The sequence below is a fragment of the Lissotriton helveticus genome, chromosome 8, assembly GCF_964261635.1.
Source record: "Lissotriton helveticus chromosome 8, aLisHel1.1, whole genome shotgun sequence".
NCBI classification, from domain to species: Eukaryota; Metazoa; Chordata; class Amphibia; order Caudata; family Salamandridae; genus Lissotriton; species Lissotriton helveticus.
The window spans coordinates 1,559,446,529-1,559,465,793 of record NC_136069.1 but is presented as its reverse complement, the minus strand read 5'-3'; the positions used below and the strand labels follow the sequence as shown (position 1 = coordinate 1,559,465,793).

The following is a 19,265-nucleotide window of genomic DNA, read 5'->3' as shown; positions in this document are numbered from 1 at the left end:
CACTCCCTATGCACTCTCCACTCCCTATGCACTCTCCACTCCCTATGCACTCTCCACTCCCTATGCACTCTCCACTCCCTATGCACTCTCCACTCCCTATGCACTCTCCCCTCCCTATGCACTCTCCACTCCCTATGCACTCTCCCCTCCCTATGCACTCTCCCCTCCCTATGCACTCTCCACTCCCTATGCACTCTCCACTCCCTATGCACTCTCCACTCCCTATGCACTCTCCACTCCCTATGCACTCTCCACTCCCTATGCACTCTCCACTCCCTATGCACTCTGCACTCCCTATGCACTCTTCACTCTCCACTCCCTATGCACTCTTCACTCCCTATGCACTCTTCACTCTCTATGCACTCTTCACTCCCTATGCACTCTTCACTCCCTATGCACTCTGCACTCTCCACTCTCCACTCCCTATGCACTCTCCATTCTGCACTCCCTATGCACTCCCTATGCACTCTCCACTCTCTATGCACTCTCCACTCTGCACTCCCTATGCACTCTGCACTCCCCACTCTGCACTCCCTATGCACTCTGCACGCCCTATGCACTCTGCACTCTCCACTCCCTATGCACTCTGCACTCCCTATGCACTCTGCACTCCCTATGCACTCTGCACTCCCTATGCACTCTGCACTCCCTATGCACTCTCCACTCCCTATGCACTCTCCACTCCCTATGCACTCTCCACTCTGCACTCTCCATGCACTCTGCACTCCCTATGCACTCTCTATGCACTCTCCACTCTGCACTCTCCATGCACTCTGCACTCCCTATGCACTCTCCACTCTGCACTCTCCATGCACTCTGCACTCCCTATGCACTCTCTATGCACTCTCTATGCACTCTCCACTCCCTATGCACTCTCCACTCCCTATGCACTCTCCACTCCCTATGCACTCTCCACTCCCTATGCACTCTCCACTCCCTATGCACTCTCCACTCCCTCGAGCTGCACTCCCTATGCACTCTCCACTCCCTATGCACTCTCCACTCCCCATGCACTCTCCACTCCCTATGCACTCTCCCCTCCCTATGCACTCTCCATGCACTCTGCACTCCCTATGCACTCTCCACTCCCTCGAGCTGCACTCCCTATGCACTCTCCACTCCCTATGCACTCTCCCCTCCCTATGCACTCTCCACTCCCTATGCACTCTCCACTCCCTATGCACTCTCCACTCCCTATGCACTCTCCACTCCCTATGCACTCTCCACTCCCTATGCACTCTGCACTCCCTATGCACTCTGCACTCTCCACTCTCCACTCCCTATGCACTCTCCACTCCCTATGCACTCTCCACTCCACTCCCTATCCACTCTGCACTCCCTATGCACTCTTCACTCTCCACTCCCTATGCACTCTTCACTCCCTATGCACTCTTCACTCTCTATGCACTCTTCACTCCCTATGCACTCTTCACTCCCTATGCACTCTTCACTCCCTATGCACTCCCTATGCACATTGCACTCTCCAGCCCCTATGCACTCTCCACTCTCCACCCCCTATGCACTCTCCACTCTGCACTCCCTATGCACTCTCCACTCTGCACTCCCTATGCACTCTCCACTCTCTATGCACTCTCCACTCTGCACTCCCTATGCACTTTCCACTCCCTATGCACTCTCCACTCTGCACTCCCTATGCACTCTCCACTCCCTATGCACTCTCCACTTCCCACTCTGCACTCCCTATGCATTCTCCACCCCCTATGCACTCTCCACTCTCCACTCCCTATGCACTCTCCACTCCCTCGAGCTGCACTCCCTATGCACTCTCCACTCCCTATGCACTCTCCCCTCCCTATGCACTCTCCCCTCCCTATGCACTCTCCCCTCCCTATGCACTCTCCACTCCCTATGCACTCTCCACTCCCTATGCACTCTCCACTCCCTATGCACTCTCCACTCCCTATGCACTCTCCACTCCCTATGCACTCTCCACTCTCTATGCACTCTCCACTCTGCACTCCCTATGCACTTTCCACTCCCTATGCACTCTCCACTCTGCACTCCCTATGCACTCTCCACTCCCTATGCACTCTCCACTTCCCACTCTGCACTCCCTATGCATTCTCCACCCCCTATGCACTCTCCACTCCCTATGCACTCTCCACTCCCTCGAGCTGCACTCCCTATGCACTCTCCACTCCCTATGCACTCTCCACTCCCTATGCACTCTCCACTCCCTATGCACTCTCCCCTCCCTATGCACTCTCCACTCCCTATGCACTCTCCACTCCCTATGCACTCTCCACTCCCTATGCACTCTCCACTCCCTATGCACTCTCCCCTCCCTATGCACTCTCCACTCCCTATGCACTCTCCACTCCCTATGCACTCTCCACTCCCTATGCACTCTCCACTCCCTATGCACTCTCCACTCTCCACTCCACTCCCTATGCACTCTCCACTCCACTCCCTATGCACTCTGCACTCCACTCCCTATGCACTCTGCACTCCCTATGCACTCTTCACTCTCCACTCCCTATGCACTCTTCACTCCCTATGCACTCCCTATGCACTCTGCACTCTCCACCCCCTATGCACTCTCCACTCCCTATGCACTCCCTATGCACTCTCCACTCTGCACTCTCTATGCACTCTCCACTCTCTATGCACTCTCCACTCTGCACTCCCTATGCACTCTGCACTCCCCACTCTGCACTCCCTATGCACTCTGCACGCCCTATGCACTCTGCACTCTCCACTCCCTATGCACTCTGCACTCCCTATGCACTCTGCACTCCCTATGCACTCTGCACTCCCTATGCACTCTCCACTCCCTATGCACTCTGCACTCCCTATGCACTCTCCACTCTCCACTCCCTATGCACTCTCCACTCTGCACTCTCCATGCACTCTGCACTCCCTATGCACTCTCTATGCACTCTCCATGCACTCTGCACTCCCTATGCACTCTCCACTCTGCACTCTCCATGCACTCTGCACTCCCTATGCACTCTCTATGCACTCTCTATGCACTCTCCACTCCCTATGCACTCTCCACTCCCTATGCACTCTCCACTCCCTATGCACTCTCCACTCTCCACTCCCTATGCACTCTCCACTCCCTCGAGCTGCACTCCCTATGCACTCTCCACTCCCTATGCACTCTCCACTCCCTATGCACTCTCCACTCCCTATGCACTCTCCACTCCCTATGCACTCTCCCCTCCCTATGCACTCTCCACTCCCTATGCACTCTCCACTCCCTATGCACTCTCCACTCCCTATGCACTCTCCACTCCCTATGCACTCTCCACTCCCTATGCACTCTCCACTCCCTATGCACTCTCCACTCCCTATGCACTCTCCACTCTCCACTCCACTCCCTATGCACTCTCCACTCTCCACTCCACTCCCTATGCACTCTGCACTCCCTATGCACTCTTCACTCTCCACTCCCTATGCACTCTTCACTCCCTATGCACTCCCTATGCACTCTGCACTCTCCACCCCCTATGCACTCTCCACTCTCCACGCACTCTCCACTCTCCACTCCCTATGCACTCCCTATGCACTCTCCACTCTGCACTCCCTATGCACTCCCTATGCACTCTCCACTCTCTATGCACTCTCCACTCTGCACTCCCTATGCACTCTGCACTCCCCACTCTGCACTCCCTATGCACTCTGCACGCCCTATGCACTCTGCACTCTCCACTCCCTATGCACTCTGCACTCCCTATGCACTCTGCACTCCCTGTGCACTCTCCACTCCCTATGCACTCTGCACTCCCTATGCACTCTCCACTCTCCACTCCCTATGCACTCTCCACTCTGCACTCTCCATGCACTCTGCACTCCCTATGCACTCTCTATGCACTCTCCACTCTGCACTCTCCATGCACTCTGCACTCCCTATGCACTCTCCACTCTCCATGCACTCTGCACTCCCTATGCACTCTCTATGCACTCTCTATGCACTCTCCACTCCCTATGCACTCTCCACTCCCTATGCACTCTCCACTCCCTCGAGCTGCACTCCCTATGCACTCTCCACTCCCTATGCACTCTCCACTCCCTATGCACTCTCCACTCCCTATGCACTCTCCCCTCCCTATGCACTCTCCATGCACTCTGCACTCCCTATGCACTCTCCACTCCCTCGAGCTGCACTCCCTATGCACTCTCCCCTCCCTATGCACTCTCCCCTCCCTATGCACTCTCCACTCCCTATGCACTCTCCACTCCCTATGCACTCTCCACTCCCTATGCACTCTCCACTCCCTATGCACTCTCCACTCCCTATGCACTCTCCACTCCCTATGCACTCTCCACTCCACTCCCTATGCACTCTCCACTCTCCACTCCACTCCCTATGCACTCTGCACTCCCTATGCACTCTTCACTCTCCACTCCCTATGCACTCTTCACTCCCTATGCACTCTTCACTCCCTATGCACTCTTCACTCCCTATGCACTCCCTATGCACTCTGCACTCTCCACCCCCTATGCACTCTCCACTCTGCACTCCCTATGCACTCTCCACTCTCTATGCACTCTCCACTCCCTATGCACTCTGCACTCCCCACTCTGCACTCCCTATGCACTCTGCACGCCCTATGCACTCTGCACGCCCTATGCACTCTGCACTCTCCACTCCCTATGCACTCTGCACTCCCTATGCACTCTGCACTCCCTATGCACTCTCCACTCTCCACTCCCTATGCACTCTCCACTCTGCACTCTCCATGCACTCTGCACTCCCTATGCACTCTCTATGCACTCTCCACTCTCCATGCACTCTGCACTCCCTATGCACTCTCCACTCTGCACTCTCCATGCACTCTGCACTCCCTATGCACTCTCCACTCCCTATGCACTCTCCACTCCCTATGCACTCTCAACTCCCTATGCACTCTCCACTCCCTATGCACTCTCCACTCCCTCGAGCTGCACTCCCTATCCACTCCCTATGCACTCTCCACTCCCTATGCACTCTCCACTCCCTATGCACTCTCCCCTCCCTATGCACTCTCCATGCACTCTGCACTCTCCATGCACTCTGCACTCCCTATGCACTCTCCACTCCCTCGAGCTGCACTTCTTATGCACTCTCCCCTCCCTATGCACTCTCCCTCCCTATGCACTCTCCACTCCCTATGCACTCTCCACTCCCTATGCACTCTCCACTCCCCACTCTGCACTCCCTATGCATTCTCCACCCCCTATGCACTCTCCACTCTCCACTCCCTATGCACTCTCCACTCCCTCGAGCTGCACTCCCTATGCACTCTCCACTCCCTATGCACTCTCCACTCCCTATGCACTCTCCACTCCCTATGCACTCTCCACTCCCTATGCACTCTCCACTCCCTATGCACTCTCCCCTCCCTATGCACTCTCCACTCCCTATGCACTCTCCCACCCCTATGCACTCTCCCCTCCCTATGCACTCTCCACTCCCTATGCACTCTCCACTCCCTATGCACTCTCCACTCCCTATGCACTCTCCACTCCCTATGCACTCTCCACTCCCTATGCACTCTGCACTCCCTATGCACTCTTCACTCTCCACTCCCTATGCACTCTTCACTCCCTATGCACTCTTCACTCTCTATGCACTCTTCACTCCCTATGCACTCTTCACTCCCTATGCACTCTGCACTCTCCACTCTCCACTCCCTATGCACTCTCCACTCTGCACTCCCTATGCACTCCCTATGCACTCTCCACTCTCTATGCACTCTCCACTCTGCACTCCCTATGCACTCTGCACTCCCCACTCTGCACTCCCTATGCACTCTGCACGCCCTATGCACTCTGCACTCTCCACTCCCTATGCACTCTGCACTCCCTATGCACTCTGCACTCCCTATGCACTCTCCACTCCCTATGCACTCTCCACTCCCTATGCACTCTCCACTCTGCACTCTCCATGCACTCTGCACTCCCTATGCACTCTCTATGCACTCTCCACTCTGCACTCTCTATGCACTCTGCACTCCCTATGCACTCTCCACTCTGCACTCTCCATGCACTCTGCACTCCCTATGCACTCTCTATGCACTCTCTATGCACTCTCCACTCCCTATGCACTCTCCACTCCCTATGCACTCTCCACTCCCTATGCACTCTCCACTCCCTATGCACTCTCCACTCCCTATGCACTCTCCACTCCCTCGAGCTGCACTCCCTATGCACTCTCCACTCCCTATGCACTCTCCACTCCCCATGCACTCTCCACTCCCTATGCACTCTCCCCTCCCTATGCACTCTCCATGCACTCTGCACTCCCTATGCACTCTCCACTCCCTCGAGCTGCACTCCCTATGCACTCTCCACTCCCTATGCACTCTCCCCTCCCTATGCACTCTCCACTCCCTATGCACTCTCCACTCCCTATGCACTCTCCACTCCCTATGCACTCTCCACTCCCTATGCACTCTCCACTCCCTATGCACTCTCCACTCCCTATGCACTCTGCACTCCCTATGCACTCTGCACTCTCCACTCTCCACTCCCTATGCACTCTCCACTCCCTATGCACTCTCCACTCCACTCCCTATCCACTCTGCACTCCCTATGCACTCTTCACTCTCCACTCCCTATGCACTCTTCACTCCCTATGCACTCTTCACTCCCTATGCACTCTTCACTCTCTATGCACTCTTCACTCCCTATGCACTCTTCACTCCCTATGCACTCTTCACTCCCTATGCACTCCCTATGCACATTGCACTCTCCACCCCTATGCACTCTCCACTCTCCACCCCCTATGCACTCTCCACTCTGCACTCCCTATGCACTCTCCACTCCCTATGCACTCTCCACTCTCTATGCACTCTCCACTCTGCACTCCCTATGCACTTTCCACTCCCTATGCACTCTCCACTCTGCACTCCCTATGCACTCTCCACTCCCTATGCACTCTCCACTTCCCACTCTGCACTCCCTATGCATTCTCCACCCCCTATGCACTCTCCACTCTCCACTCCCTATGCACTCTCCACTCCCTCGAGCTGCACTCCCTATGCACTCTCCACTCCCTATGCACTCTCCCCTCCCTATGCACTCTCCCCTCCCTATGCACTCTCCCCTCCCTATGCACTCTCCACTCCCTATGCACTCTCCACTCCCTATGCACTCTCCACTCCCTATGCACTCTCCACTCCCTATGCACTCTCCACTCCCTATGCACTCTCCACTCCCTATGCACTCTCCACTCCCTATGCACTCTCCACTCTCTATGCACTCTCCACTCTGCACTCCCTATGCACTTTCCACTCCCTATGCACTCTCCACTCTGCACTCCCTATGCACTCTCCACTCCCTATGCACTCTCCACTTCCCACTCTGCACTCCCTATGCATTCTCCACCCCCATGCACTCTCCACTCCCTATGCACTCTCCACTCCCTCGAGCTGCACTCCCTATGCACTCTCCACTCCCTATGCACTCTCCACTCCCTCTGCACTCTCCACTCCCTATGCACTCTCCCCTCCCTATGCACTCTCCACTCCCTATGCACTCTCCACTCCCTATGCACTCTCCACTCCCTATGCACTCTCCACTCCCTATGCACTCTCCACTCCCTATGCACTCTCCCCTCCCTATGCACTCTCCACTCCCTATGCACTCTCCACTCCCTATGCACTCTCCACTCCCTATGCACTCTCCACTCCCTATGCACTCTCCACTCTCCACTCCACTCCCTATGCACTCTCCACTCCACTCCCTATGCACTCTGCACTCCACTCCCTATGCACTCTGCACTCCCTATGCACTCTTCACTCTCCACTCCCTATGCACTCTTCACTCCCTATGCACTCCCTATGCACTCTGCACTCTCCACCCCCTATGCACTCTCCACTCCCTATGCACTCCCTATGCACTCTCCACTCTGCACTCTCTATGCACTCTCCACTCTCTATGCACTCTCCACTCTGCACTCCCTATGCACTCTGCACTCCCCACTCTGCACTCCCTATGCACTCTGCACGCCCTATGCACTCTGCACTCCCTATGCACTCTGCACTCCCTATGCACTCTCCACTCCCTATGCACTCTGCACTCCCTATGCACTCTCCACTCTCCACTCCCTATGCACTCTCCACTCTGCACTCTCCATGCACTCTGCACTCCCTATGCACTCTCTATGCACTCTCCATGCACTCTGCACTCCCTATGCACTCTCCACTCTGCACTCTCCATGCACTCTGCACTCCCTATGCACTCTCTATGCACTCTCTATGCACTCTCCACTCCCTATGCACTCTCCACTCCCTATGCACTCTCCACTCCCTATGCACTCTCCACTCCCTATGCACTCTCCACTCCCTCGAGCTGCACTCCCTATGCACTCTCCACTCCCTATGCACTCTCCACTCCCTATGCACTCTCCACTCCCTATGCACTCTCCACTCCCTATGCACTCTCCCCTCCCTATGCACTCTCCACTCCCTATGCACTCTCCACTCCCTATGCACTCTCCACTCCCTATGCACTCTCCACTCCCTATGCACTCTCCACTCCCTATGCACTCTCCACTCCACTCCCTATGCACTCTCCACTCTCCACTCTCCACTCCACTCCCTATGCACTCTGCACTCCCTATGCACTCTTCACTCTCCACTCCCTATGCACTCTTCACTCCCTATGCACTCCCTATGCACTCTGCACTCTCCACCCCCTATGCACTCTCCACTCTCCACTCCCTATGCACTCTCCACTCTCCACTCCCTATGCACTCCCTATGCACTCTCCACTCTGCACTCCCTATGCACTCCCTATGCACTCTCCACTCTCTATGCACTCTCCACTCTGCACTCCCTATGCACTCTGCACTCCCCACTCTGCACTCCCTATGCACTCTGCACGCCCTATGCACTCTGCACTCTCCACTCCCTATGCACTCTGCACTCCCTATGCACTCTGCACTCCCTGTGCACTCTCCACTCCCTATGCACTCTGCACTCCCTATGCACTCTCTACTCTCCACTCCCTATGCACTCTCCACTCTGCACTCTCCATGCACTCTGCACTCCCTATGCACTCTCTATGCACTCTCCACTCTGCACTCTCCATGCACTCTGCACTCCCTATGCACTCTCCACTCTCCATGCACTCTGCACTCCCTATGCACTCTCTATGCACTCTCTATGCACTCTCCACTCCCTATGCACTCTCCACTCCCTCGAGCTTCACTCCCTATGCACTCTCCACTCCCTATGCACTCTCCACTCCCTATGCACTCTCCACTCCCTATGCACTCTCCCCTCCCTATGCACTCTCCATGCACTCTGCACTCCCTATGCACTCTCCACTCCCTCGAGCTGCACTCCCTATGCACTCTCCCCTCCCTATGCACTCTCCCCTCCCTATGCACTCTCCACTCCCTATGCACTCTCCACTCCCTATGCACTCTGCACTCCCTATGCACTCTGCACTCTCCACTCTCCACTCCCTATGCACTCTCCACTCCCTATGCACTCTCCCCTCCCTATGCACTCTCCCCTCCCTATGCACTCTCCACTCCCTATGCACTCTCCACTCCCTATGCACTCTCCACTCCCTATGCACTCTCCACTCTCCACTCTCCACTCCACTCCCTATGCACTCTTCACTCTCCACTCTCCACTCCCTATGCACTCTTCACTCTCCACTCCCTATGCACTCTTCACTCCCTATGCACTCTTCACTCCCTATGCACTCTTCACTCCCTATGCACTCTTCACTCCCTATGCACTCTTCACTCCCTATGCACTCTGCACTCTCCACCCCCTATGCACTCTCCACTCTCCACTCCCTATGCACTCTCCACTCTGCACTCCCTATGCACTCTCCACTCCCTATGCACTCTCCACTCTCTATGCACTCTCCACTCTGCACTCTCCATGCACTCTGCACTCCCTATGCACTCTCTATGCACTCTCCACTCCCTATGCACTCTCCACTCCCTATGCACTCTCCACTCCCTATGCACTCTCCACTCCCTATCCACTCTGCACTCCCTATCCACCCTGCACTCCCTATCCACTCTGCACTCCCTATCCACTCTGCACTCCCTATCCACTCTGCACTCCCTATCCACTCTGCACTCCCTATCCACCCTGCACTCCCTATCCACTCTGCACTCCCTATCCACCCTGCACTCCCTATCCACTCTGCACTCCCTATCCACTCTGCACTCCCTACCCATTTGCTGTTAATCACCTTTGCAGCACGTACTTTATGGCCTCTGATGCTCTTCAGCGCTTTGCAGTGCGGTTAGGATATGAAGCGCTATATAAATTCAACTGTAATGCATTACGAAAAATGCCAAACCATGAAAAAACTCCCTGTTGCAAATCTTATGAGCAGTTTTACAAGTGTCTCACGAGGGGCACGAGATGCTTAGCCCATACGAGTCTATTTAGGCCGTTTGGGTACTGGACACCCGCAGTTTTAAGGACATTATTAAAACTGACTGTAAAGTCGAACTGAAAGAAGGAAAAGTTATGCATGCTGCAACAAAGGGGATCAGCCGAGCAATTTCACATCAGACAAACCACTGCGGAGTCCTCACTACAAATAAAGGGGCAAAAACTACTTTTAGCGCCCATGCACTTGATGAACAGCCAGATCGTGGCCTGTGTCTTCATCATGTATTTTTAACCAACGTACACTGAATTCACGTGCTTCACCACTAAAAAACAAGCACTCACCTGGGCTTCCTCGCATGGAATGACCAAAACAAACACAGAAGGAAAAAAAACGAAACTCCGCCCACCGCCGCGATGACGACATCGCAGAGGCGGAGAGGGAAAAAATCGCGGGAACGCCCCCGAATCTGGTCCGGCCTTGACGGACAGATCCGGCTCCCAATGGCTAGCCTCCATTTATGGAGCTAGCTAATGGGAGGTGGGGGACGTTCCGATAGCCAATATGGTAAACAAAAGATTTCACCTGCGCGAACTGCTTGCGCAGATCGCCAGGTCGAAACCTAAAAAGGGACTGTATGGCATACTAAAACTAATGTAGAAGTGAAGAATTCTACATTTTCTGAAATGACTGGTACATAAAATTGCAGTGCTCTGATGTTTCAATTGCTTGTGATGTCTGTTACCTTTTTAGTCAATATTTAAGAAAGTTGTGCGGAAATTGCACCATTTAGCCACCATGTTCCCGATACTTTCAGGAAGAGGGTAAATCCTTGTTGCTTGCGGGAGAAGTCAGACATAAACCCAGCATGTTCAGTTTATTTAAAAAGACATATCTAGTATAATGGGGTGATCCAGTGCCCCTCAGAACCTGGGTGTGCAAGAATGTGGAGGAAGTTGGTTCTGTCGGGTAGACACCCGACAGAACCATCTTCCTCTACATTCTTAAAAAGACAGGCATAGTTCACTTCTGTTGAGAAATGATGCTCTTGAGTTTTAGTTCCTATTAAGGAATCCTGGTTTAATCTATAACTTTATTTGAACACAGTGCAGTAAACACAGCGTTTTGCCTCTTTTTTATGTACATTTTCATGGATGTGGAGTAAAAGTCCGACCCTGGTACTAGTGACTTATCCGACCTCCTCTGTACAGTTTGTACTATGCATGTAACTACTGCCTCTATTTGTTAAAAGTAAACCCTGGTAGGAAGCTCTACATTTATCATAATAGCACAACATCATTATTATTTGCATGCTGTATAAAAAAAATGTACACTTGCAACATTGTGGAGTTAACTTTGGTTCTTGCTGACTCACCCACCTGCCCCCTCCCTCCTAAAAACCCTCCGCAGTTCCCTTGATGAGTTCTGTCAACCATAATTTCATAACTATAAAAATATTTGAAAGCTGCTTACTGATGAAGGTGCTACCTAAAAGTGAGGGGAGTGTTTGGGCTTGCCTTGCAAAGTGAGTGAAATGAGCCACTTGGAATGTTTCCTCCCTGTAAGCTGAAGATGGCGGATGCTGCAGCGATGGCCTCTCGCGTCACAGCTCCCGGTTGCCTGGTTACAGTTAGATCGTGGCACCTGTCCTCTATTTTTAGCTGGAGCTGGTGCATGTGGGCAGCTCCCGTGGGATATAGTCAGATATTTTATGTACTGCGTGTGTTTAGTGCTCAGAACAAAGTATTCTGTTTTGAGGACCAGAGGCTGAGGCTTTGGAAACGATGTTCAGAATGCACGCACTATAATAGTTCCTTAGCAGTGTAATTCAGTAGAAGCAGGTAACCTATCAGGTGGTACTGCCTGGGATCCAGCCACTGGCTTGGGTATGTGTCTCCGCCACGCCTCCCATGGCTCTTTTCACCTCTTTCCAGTATCTTCTCCTCTCCCTGTTTGCTGTGTTTCTTTTCTCCATAACTTCACCTTGTCTCTCCTCTATTGGCTCGTGGACACTCACCACCTCCTCTGTCTGACTCGTACTGTTTCATTCTCATAATTTTATGTAAACTCATCTCACCTCACCACTCACCTCTTATAGAATATTTGGATCTTTGAGGCTGTTGAAAAGCTGCTCAAGGACAGGGGGACTGGAAGGGTCAGTGTTAACAGGGAAGGCTGCCCCCTGTTACAGAGGCGTGCTCTTGCAACAGTGAGTTCCGTTGTTGATGGACAGGACTGGGTCGTATTCAGTAAAATGTGGCATAAAAAAAGAAATGGGTGGATGGCAGTAGCGTCACCTCCGCTAAGGCGTAGGGGCATCGCCCCACTGCTTTTTAGCAGTATAATAAAAATAAAATATTAACTCTATTATTATCATTTTATTTGTTCCTCCTGCTGCAGCTTGGCCGGGGGCGGGTCTGCTCTGCTCACAGAGCAGTGGGAGGAGTGGTGGCACTCTGTAAGTTGCATGTTCTCAACCTTGGCTACATTATAACCCGGGTGGAGAACATGTCCAGGCTCTCAGTCCCCATCTCAGCGCCAAACCACAGCACTCATAGCAATCCCAAAGGGATAGACGCGACGATAAGTTAGTGGGGTTTTCTTTCCTTTTTTTTTTTTTTTACACCCTCGCCCCTACCCCAGATCCATGCCAGCCGCCACTGGTGAACGAATTTGATGACTCAATAGATAAATGATAAGACAGATATGTACATTCCACATGCACAGCATAAGTAGTGTCCAACACCGCTTTTCACTTAACAGTGAGCTCATCCAACATTGAAGGCTATATTGAGCAAGTGAGAGATTTTACACCAACAATTATTGTGTGAACTAAAAGGTCACAGTAAGCAATTAGCTGGCCTAGTAGAGAGAGAAAGGGCTATTGTGCTATGACCAATCTCCCTACACTTAGATTAACTTTATTCTCTAAGTTACTTTGCTGCTACCTGTCTTTTATTTTATTTCCTTACCTTGCCTAGCAAGATGTACTTGAAATGTACTTGGAGCCTCCAAGACTTCTCTCCTCTCAACAATGTTCTATCATGTTTCCTGACATCATTCCCTGTATTCATAGGCCGTATTATGTATTATTCAACAAGTGCACCATTTGCAAACAGGGACAGTGCGCTTCCTGTTACAATCAGTGTGCCTGCCTCAGAGTAGTCACAAACTCACAGCTGCACTGGGGGAAGCCCATTCAGTGACATACAGAGCGACTGCTTGAAAGCTGCTCCATGGTTCATAGTGCAGGCTGTTGCTGCATGCACTTGAAAACAGGGACAGAGATCCCCCTGCAGGTGGGTGCATTGAGGCTACACCCGCCTTGAGGGGGGATATCTGACCGCCCATAGGACCCTCTTTGCCCCTATCATCGGGCTGCCTTCAGAGTGCACACAGGCAATACGACACCTTTAGGTAGTGCTCTGTCAGTGCACCTCCAAATGGTCTGTTTGCCTCTGTGTCCACAATAGGGTGTGGGTGCAGAAGCAAAGTGATCCCCTCAGTTGTACATCCTCCCATGCAAATAAGGGAACACCCTATCAGAATGATGAATTAAACTGTATTGTATAAATATATTAAAATACGCATCACAATACAAAATAAAAACACATTAAAATCATGAACATATCTGCAAATATTCTTCGAGTAACGTTTTGATCGCACTTCCTTAAGATGACAATAAGCACAATCTAAAATTTTAGTTAGTTTCCCAATAAATTGACAACCTGTAGTGGAAAAGCAGCACACAACAGCCTCTTTGATAGATCTCTAATGAATTACATTAAATGCCTTTTTTCAAAAATTTCTTTTGTAGCTCTAGCAAGTTGGGACATAAGCAAATTAAGTGCTCAATCTACTTCTCTTTGTAGTTGCACAAGGCGCAAGCTTTTGAGGGTAAACAATTAGTGTCCCAAGATCCTCAATGTGAGCTTTTGGTATCAACAGGAAGCAAACATCACATTTTTGTTTTCATCCTAGATTCAAATTTGAGGCTAAATATTCTTGTTTTAATCTAGAATATGAATCCGTTGTATAATGAGCATTTCGATATATCTGCAATGTCAATAAATCTGCGGTTCTTGCGTTTTTCAGAAGAGATTGTCTGATTAACCTCTTCCGTACCATATGGGGCACTTTTATGAGATCTGCAGATGGTGGTACATTTTTTTCCACAATAGGTTTTTTAACGGAAGCCAAGTTCAGCCCTAGACCCACCTTGGTCATTGGGTACCTCATTGTAGAGCAGGGATCTCAGTGAGTCTTTCTTCGATCTTGCCCAGTCACCGAATAATTCAACATCGCTGCTGAACATCGAACCGTTAATGAAACCAGAGATAACTCCAACCGCAGTTTGTATTGGGGAATTGATGAACGAAGGTTCAATAAAGATTTGAGCTCTTTCATATAGATTTCATCCAGATTGCTTGTGGATTTTTCCGGCAGAACTGATGCTAGTACTAGGGTCATTTCCAGCACCTTTAAGGACTGACAGACCGCATGTCCACCATGTGCGCTCATACATTTTTTTTTACTGAAAGTACGACAGTCTTTAGTTTTTAAGTTGGAAAGATGACCTAGCCAGCTTAGTCTGTTATCAACTGTTAGGCCTGTATACTGGTTAGTTGTTACTGCTTCCAGAGTGTTTGCCACGATTGTTAATTTAACGTGTTTACGGGCTTTCCCAAAGATTGTAATCTTTGTTTTACTACGGTTAACTTTAAGGTCATTTTCGACATTACATTTTTGTAACTGTAATTGAAGTTCCGACGGGTCAGTCGAAATGCCCTATCCGAATAATGCTGTCTCTACATGTGGGCCAACACTATCAGTATTACAGAAGGGGCCGCGCAAGCGTTTGCAGACCCTTCTATAGTGTCCGGTGGTGTACAAAGCGGGCATACACGCCGTTGCACGCCCAGACCACAATGGAAATCATGGCTGCTGGTGTTCATACTGCCACCCCAATTTTTATGTTATCACAGTATTACTTTCAGGCATGTTTGTTTCTCTTTAGTGGGGCTGCCTCATGATTATTAATATCTGACTCCCTATGCGTATGATATTCTCAGACTGCCTAATTAAAATAGATCTGTCACCCTTTAATCGTGTTGCATCATGATGTGGGTTGCTTATTGACATTCTGCTCTGTGAATCACATGACTCCTCCCAGACTATTTTTTGTATATATCTTATTGTTATGTAAAGTGCTCTGGCACCTCTTTCAGAAGTTAAGACCGCACTATATGAAGATTTAACCCCTTGAGTGCTGAAGCGTCTGTGCACATTCAAGGTACAATTTAATGATATTTGTTTGGCCCCAGGAGGGCACTTATGAGGTAAAAGACTGATGCACAGGCACATCCCTGCTACTTTCTATTTTCACCATTTCATTGTTCTTCCACCATGCCATGGTAGGTTGCACATTACAACTTGCTCCCCCATGCGAATCATATAAAACAGTATTTGACAGAGCCAACATTTTTGATTTTAGTATAAGGAAAGTGTTTTTGTTTTGTGCTAGAGATGCTTTAGTCTAGGCCCTTTTAGACATTTTACAGTCAACTCAAAGATCATTGGGACCATTGACTTTCTACCAGAAATGCTGGTCATCTACAACACTCTACTCCAACACATACAACAACACTCTACTCCCCTCTACGTTATGCCATCCCACTCTACACCAATCCACTTTACGCTACGCCACTCTGCTCCACGCCACTCTGCTCTATGCCACGCTGCTCTACGCCACTCCACTCCACTCCACTCTACGCCACTCCACTCTACGCCATGTCACTGTACGCCACTCTATTATATGCCCCTTCACTCTATACCATTCCACTCTACAATACTCCACTTTGCAACATTCTACTCTACTCCACTCCAAGGCACTCTACGCGGCTCCTCTCTACTCCACTGTATGCCACTTCACTCTCTCCTACTCTATTCCACTTAACCCCACACTATGACACTTCACTCTAGGTCTATGACACTCCACTCCGCTCTGACATGCTACTCTTCCACTCTACAATACTGTACTTCACTCTAGGCCACTCCATGCCACTGATGTTATGATACTCTACGCCACTATACTCCATCCATGCTACGCCAATTCACTCTGACACTTTACTCCACTCTACGCTATGCCACTCCACGACATTTAACTCCACTCTACGTCACCCTACACCACTGTACTCCACTCCGTAGCGGCCACCGGGCGTTTCCCCGGTGGGCCGCTAGGGTGGGGGCCGGTTTTGGGCCCCTGGGGGGCCATTTTTGTTACCGGGGGTCAGCAATATCGGCACCCTGTAACCAAATTGGCCGAAACTGGCCCTCACAAATTGCTGGGCTGCACCCCCCTCACCCCAGAGGGGACCGGCCGAGAAGGTTGCCAGGGCCGGTTTCGGTTCCCAGTCCAGCCCTGGCTCTACTCTAGGCCACTCCACTATGTCAACGCTATTCATTATGGTCAATGAAGTGTGAGTCTTCAAAAAATGATTCTATGTAAGTATGCCATAATAGCTGAACAATTTCGACTAGCTCCAAACTTCCTGCATTGCATTGTCTTGCTTCTGTAGTCCTTTGGAAGAACCTTCAATAGCAAATTGTGTTGAAGACTTTGTTTGTACATGCATGTTAAAATAGAATTGCTCAACAAATATGAGCTTAGCTTGGCTGTTGATCATGAAAGCCTTATTGGAGTGGAGAAGTGTGGCTCAATGGTTAGAGCGGCAGACCCTGATGCAGAGGTCTAGCCCGGGACCAGGGTTCAATTCCCCGCCTCGGCGGGTCTTGGGCTCAAAATTCCACGGACCTGATAATTCTCGTCTCGGTGCCTATTCCAATCATGGAGTCCCACTCTGCAACTCTGGGCACTAGCTTGCTTAATCTCCACAACGGCCCCCACAACGCTAAGGATGCCTGGCTCCACCTTGGAGGTGCCCAGGAGTAGACACCTCACAGTGAAAGCCAGGATGGGTTCCACAGCGGTATTCGTACAAGCGCCTTGAGACCCTTGCGGGTGAGTAGTGCGCTATACAAGTATCAATTTACATTTACATTCCATTCCCTGCAATATGGACATCGATATATTTGATGCTGGAAAGTGCTTTTTTTTTTAACTTGTATTTATTGGCATTTATAATTGAAACTTAACATATAACATCCATCCTACACAGCGTATTACCTCATTCCTGCAGTCCCCTTTGTGGGCCCCATGTGTGCTTCTCAAGGGCCCGTGGTCACGGTGGGTGTAGCACGTACGGGGTGTGGAACCACTGGGTCTTTCCGGGCCCTTCTGTCAGCATGGAATCTCGCCAATGCAGTGGTCTGTCCCGCCCTTGTCAGATAGGTATGTGGAATTCGCCTATCGGATCTCGCCAAGTTGCCCCAACTAAATATTAATCTGTGAACTATGTTCCAGGGGAGAGCACTTCAAACACAGCGGCTAGGCCGCACGCTATGACCATGCCGCAAATTCACGGGGGCGTAGCAAATACAACAGGATGGAGGGATGTCTGAAAATCTACTTTGCCTGTTGAGTGGGGCTGAGCCCCACGGCACAATGACTTCCTAACATTTCCATATTTTTGTATCTGTGTTTAGATTAACCAAGATGTCCGCACCTACCCCTCAAGGTCATGACAGGACCAGAGTAGCAGCCGACAATGAGGAGGACCCCCTTGACAAAATGATCGCACGCACAGGTTGTGCAGATGCTCACTACGCCGTTCTGGAGTGCATGGCAGAGCACCAGGACTGGAGGAAATGTCAACAGCAAGTAGAGCGCTTTAAAGGTTGTATGGCCACCTACCAGAAGCGGAAAGAGGAGGAGCTGCAGAGGAGGCACAAGATGGCCCAGGAACCCAGCTGATGGAAAGGGGCACCAGAGAACTAAATGCAGAGGAACTGTGAACCACAGGCTCAACAGTGCTTTCTGACCACCAAGAAGAACATCTTAAGGCCAAGAAGCATCATAGGATGATAGTGACTTTGCGCACTATGATACCACTATTACAGTTGCAGACACCTGGTTGAGCAAGCCTGCAAAATTTGGATTTATCATTTCATCTGTGAACCATCAAGGATTGCTAGCCATTTAAAACCATTAAAGTTTCAGAACTAATGTGCAGAGTTAATTTGCAGGTGCCTTTCAATCAGGAGGAAAGAATGTGTTCAAGAAATATGCCTTAGCATTACCTTTCTGAAGAATTACTAAAGATCTTTTTACAGACTATGGATAATTTAATGTTCAAGTCAGTAATAGCAAGTAAAGAAAATAGAGGTTGGACAAGGATTGATTGCATCTTGTAATACTGTTTCATGAGAACCCCCCCCCCCCCCCCCACCCTACCCCACCCCTCCATCCACCCAAAAGCAACATCTTTTGTTATACTACTGTGCGTGCAATTGTGTTATCGTAGGACAACCTCTCCTAGTTCATGTCTGAGAATTGGTTACATTGGAACTTGTTTCCGCCATAAACTGTCCCTGCAGTATTCCTGCATTATCTAGAGGATAAATCTGTTAATAGATATGGACACCTTTATATTATCTCTCTCTGGGGAAGCAATTCATTTTAGGTGTACTTTTCTTATGTTTTGGAATCTCATGGTGGGGCCAGTGAAAACCAGGTGTTCCAAGTTGAGCTGGGGTCGCAGAAGTGACAGTACAGATCACTTTATCCTTCCACTGCCCTTCAAGCCCTTCACAGCAGCATCATGCTTTGGCAAATAAATGCTTCTATTGCCCAGCTTGGATATCAGACCCATCTATTCAGAGCAATGGTAATGAATTGTTGAGCTTTAAAAAAAAATTGATGCTTGCCATCTTGCTGCGAGATCCTGATTGCTGACCAACATGGATGCTTCCTATATATTTTTCTACCCTCAAGGTGCTCACTGCCTGCTCTCTTCTCCCCTGCCTGCATCCGCACGTGCTCCATTCAG

At 50.6% G+C, this 19,265-nt stretch overlaps 1 protein-coding gene across 2 annotated transcripts in view; it reads left to right on the top strand.

Annotated features, from left to right (window-relative positions):
* COA4 (cytochrome c oxidase assembly factor 4 homolog) overlaps positions 1-18,322 on the top strand; it is a 62,470-nt gene extending 44,148 nt beyond the window's left edge. For both annotated transcript variants that reach the window (XM_078658562.1, XM_078658563.1), the window contains exon 2: positions 17,923-18,322. In XM_078658562.1, the coding sequence (XP_078514688.1) occupies positions 17,933-18,190 (258 nt within the window). In that variant the 5' untranslated portion in view covers positions 17,923-17,932 and the 3' untranslated portion in view covers positions 18,191-18,322. The remainder of the gene's footprint in view (positions 1-17,922) is intronic.
* The last annotated feature ends 943 nt before the right edge of the window (positions 18,323-19,265 follow it).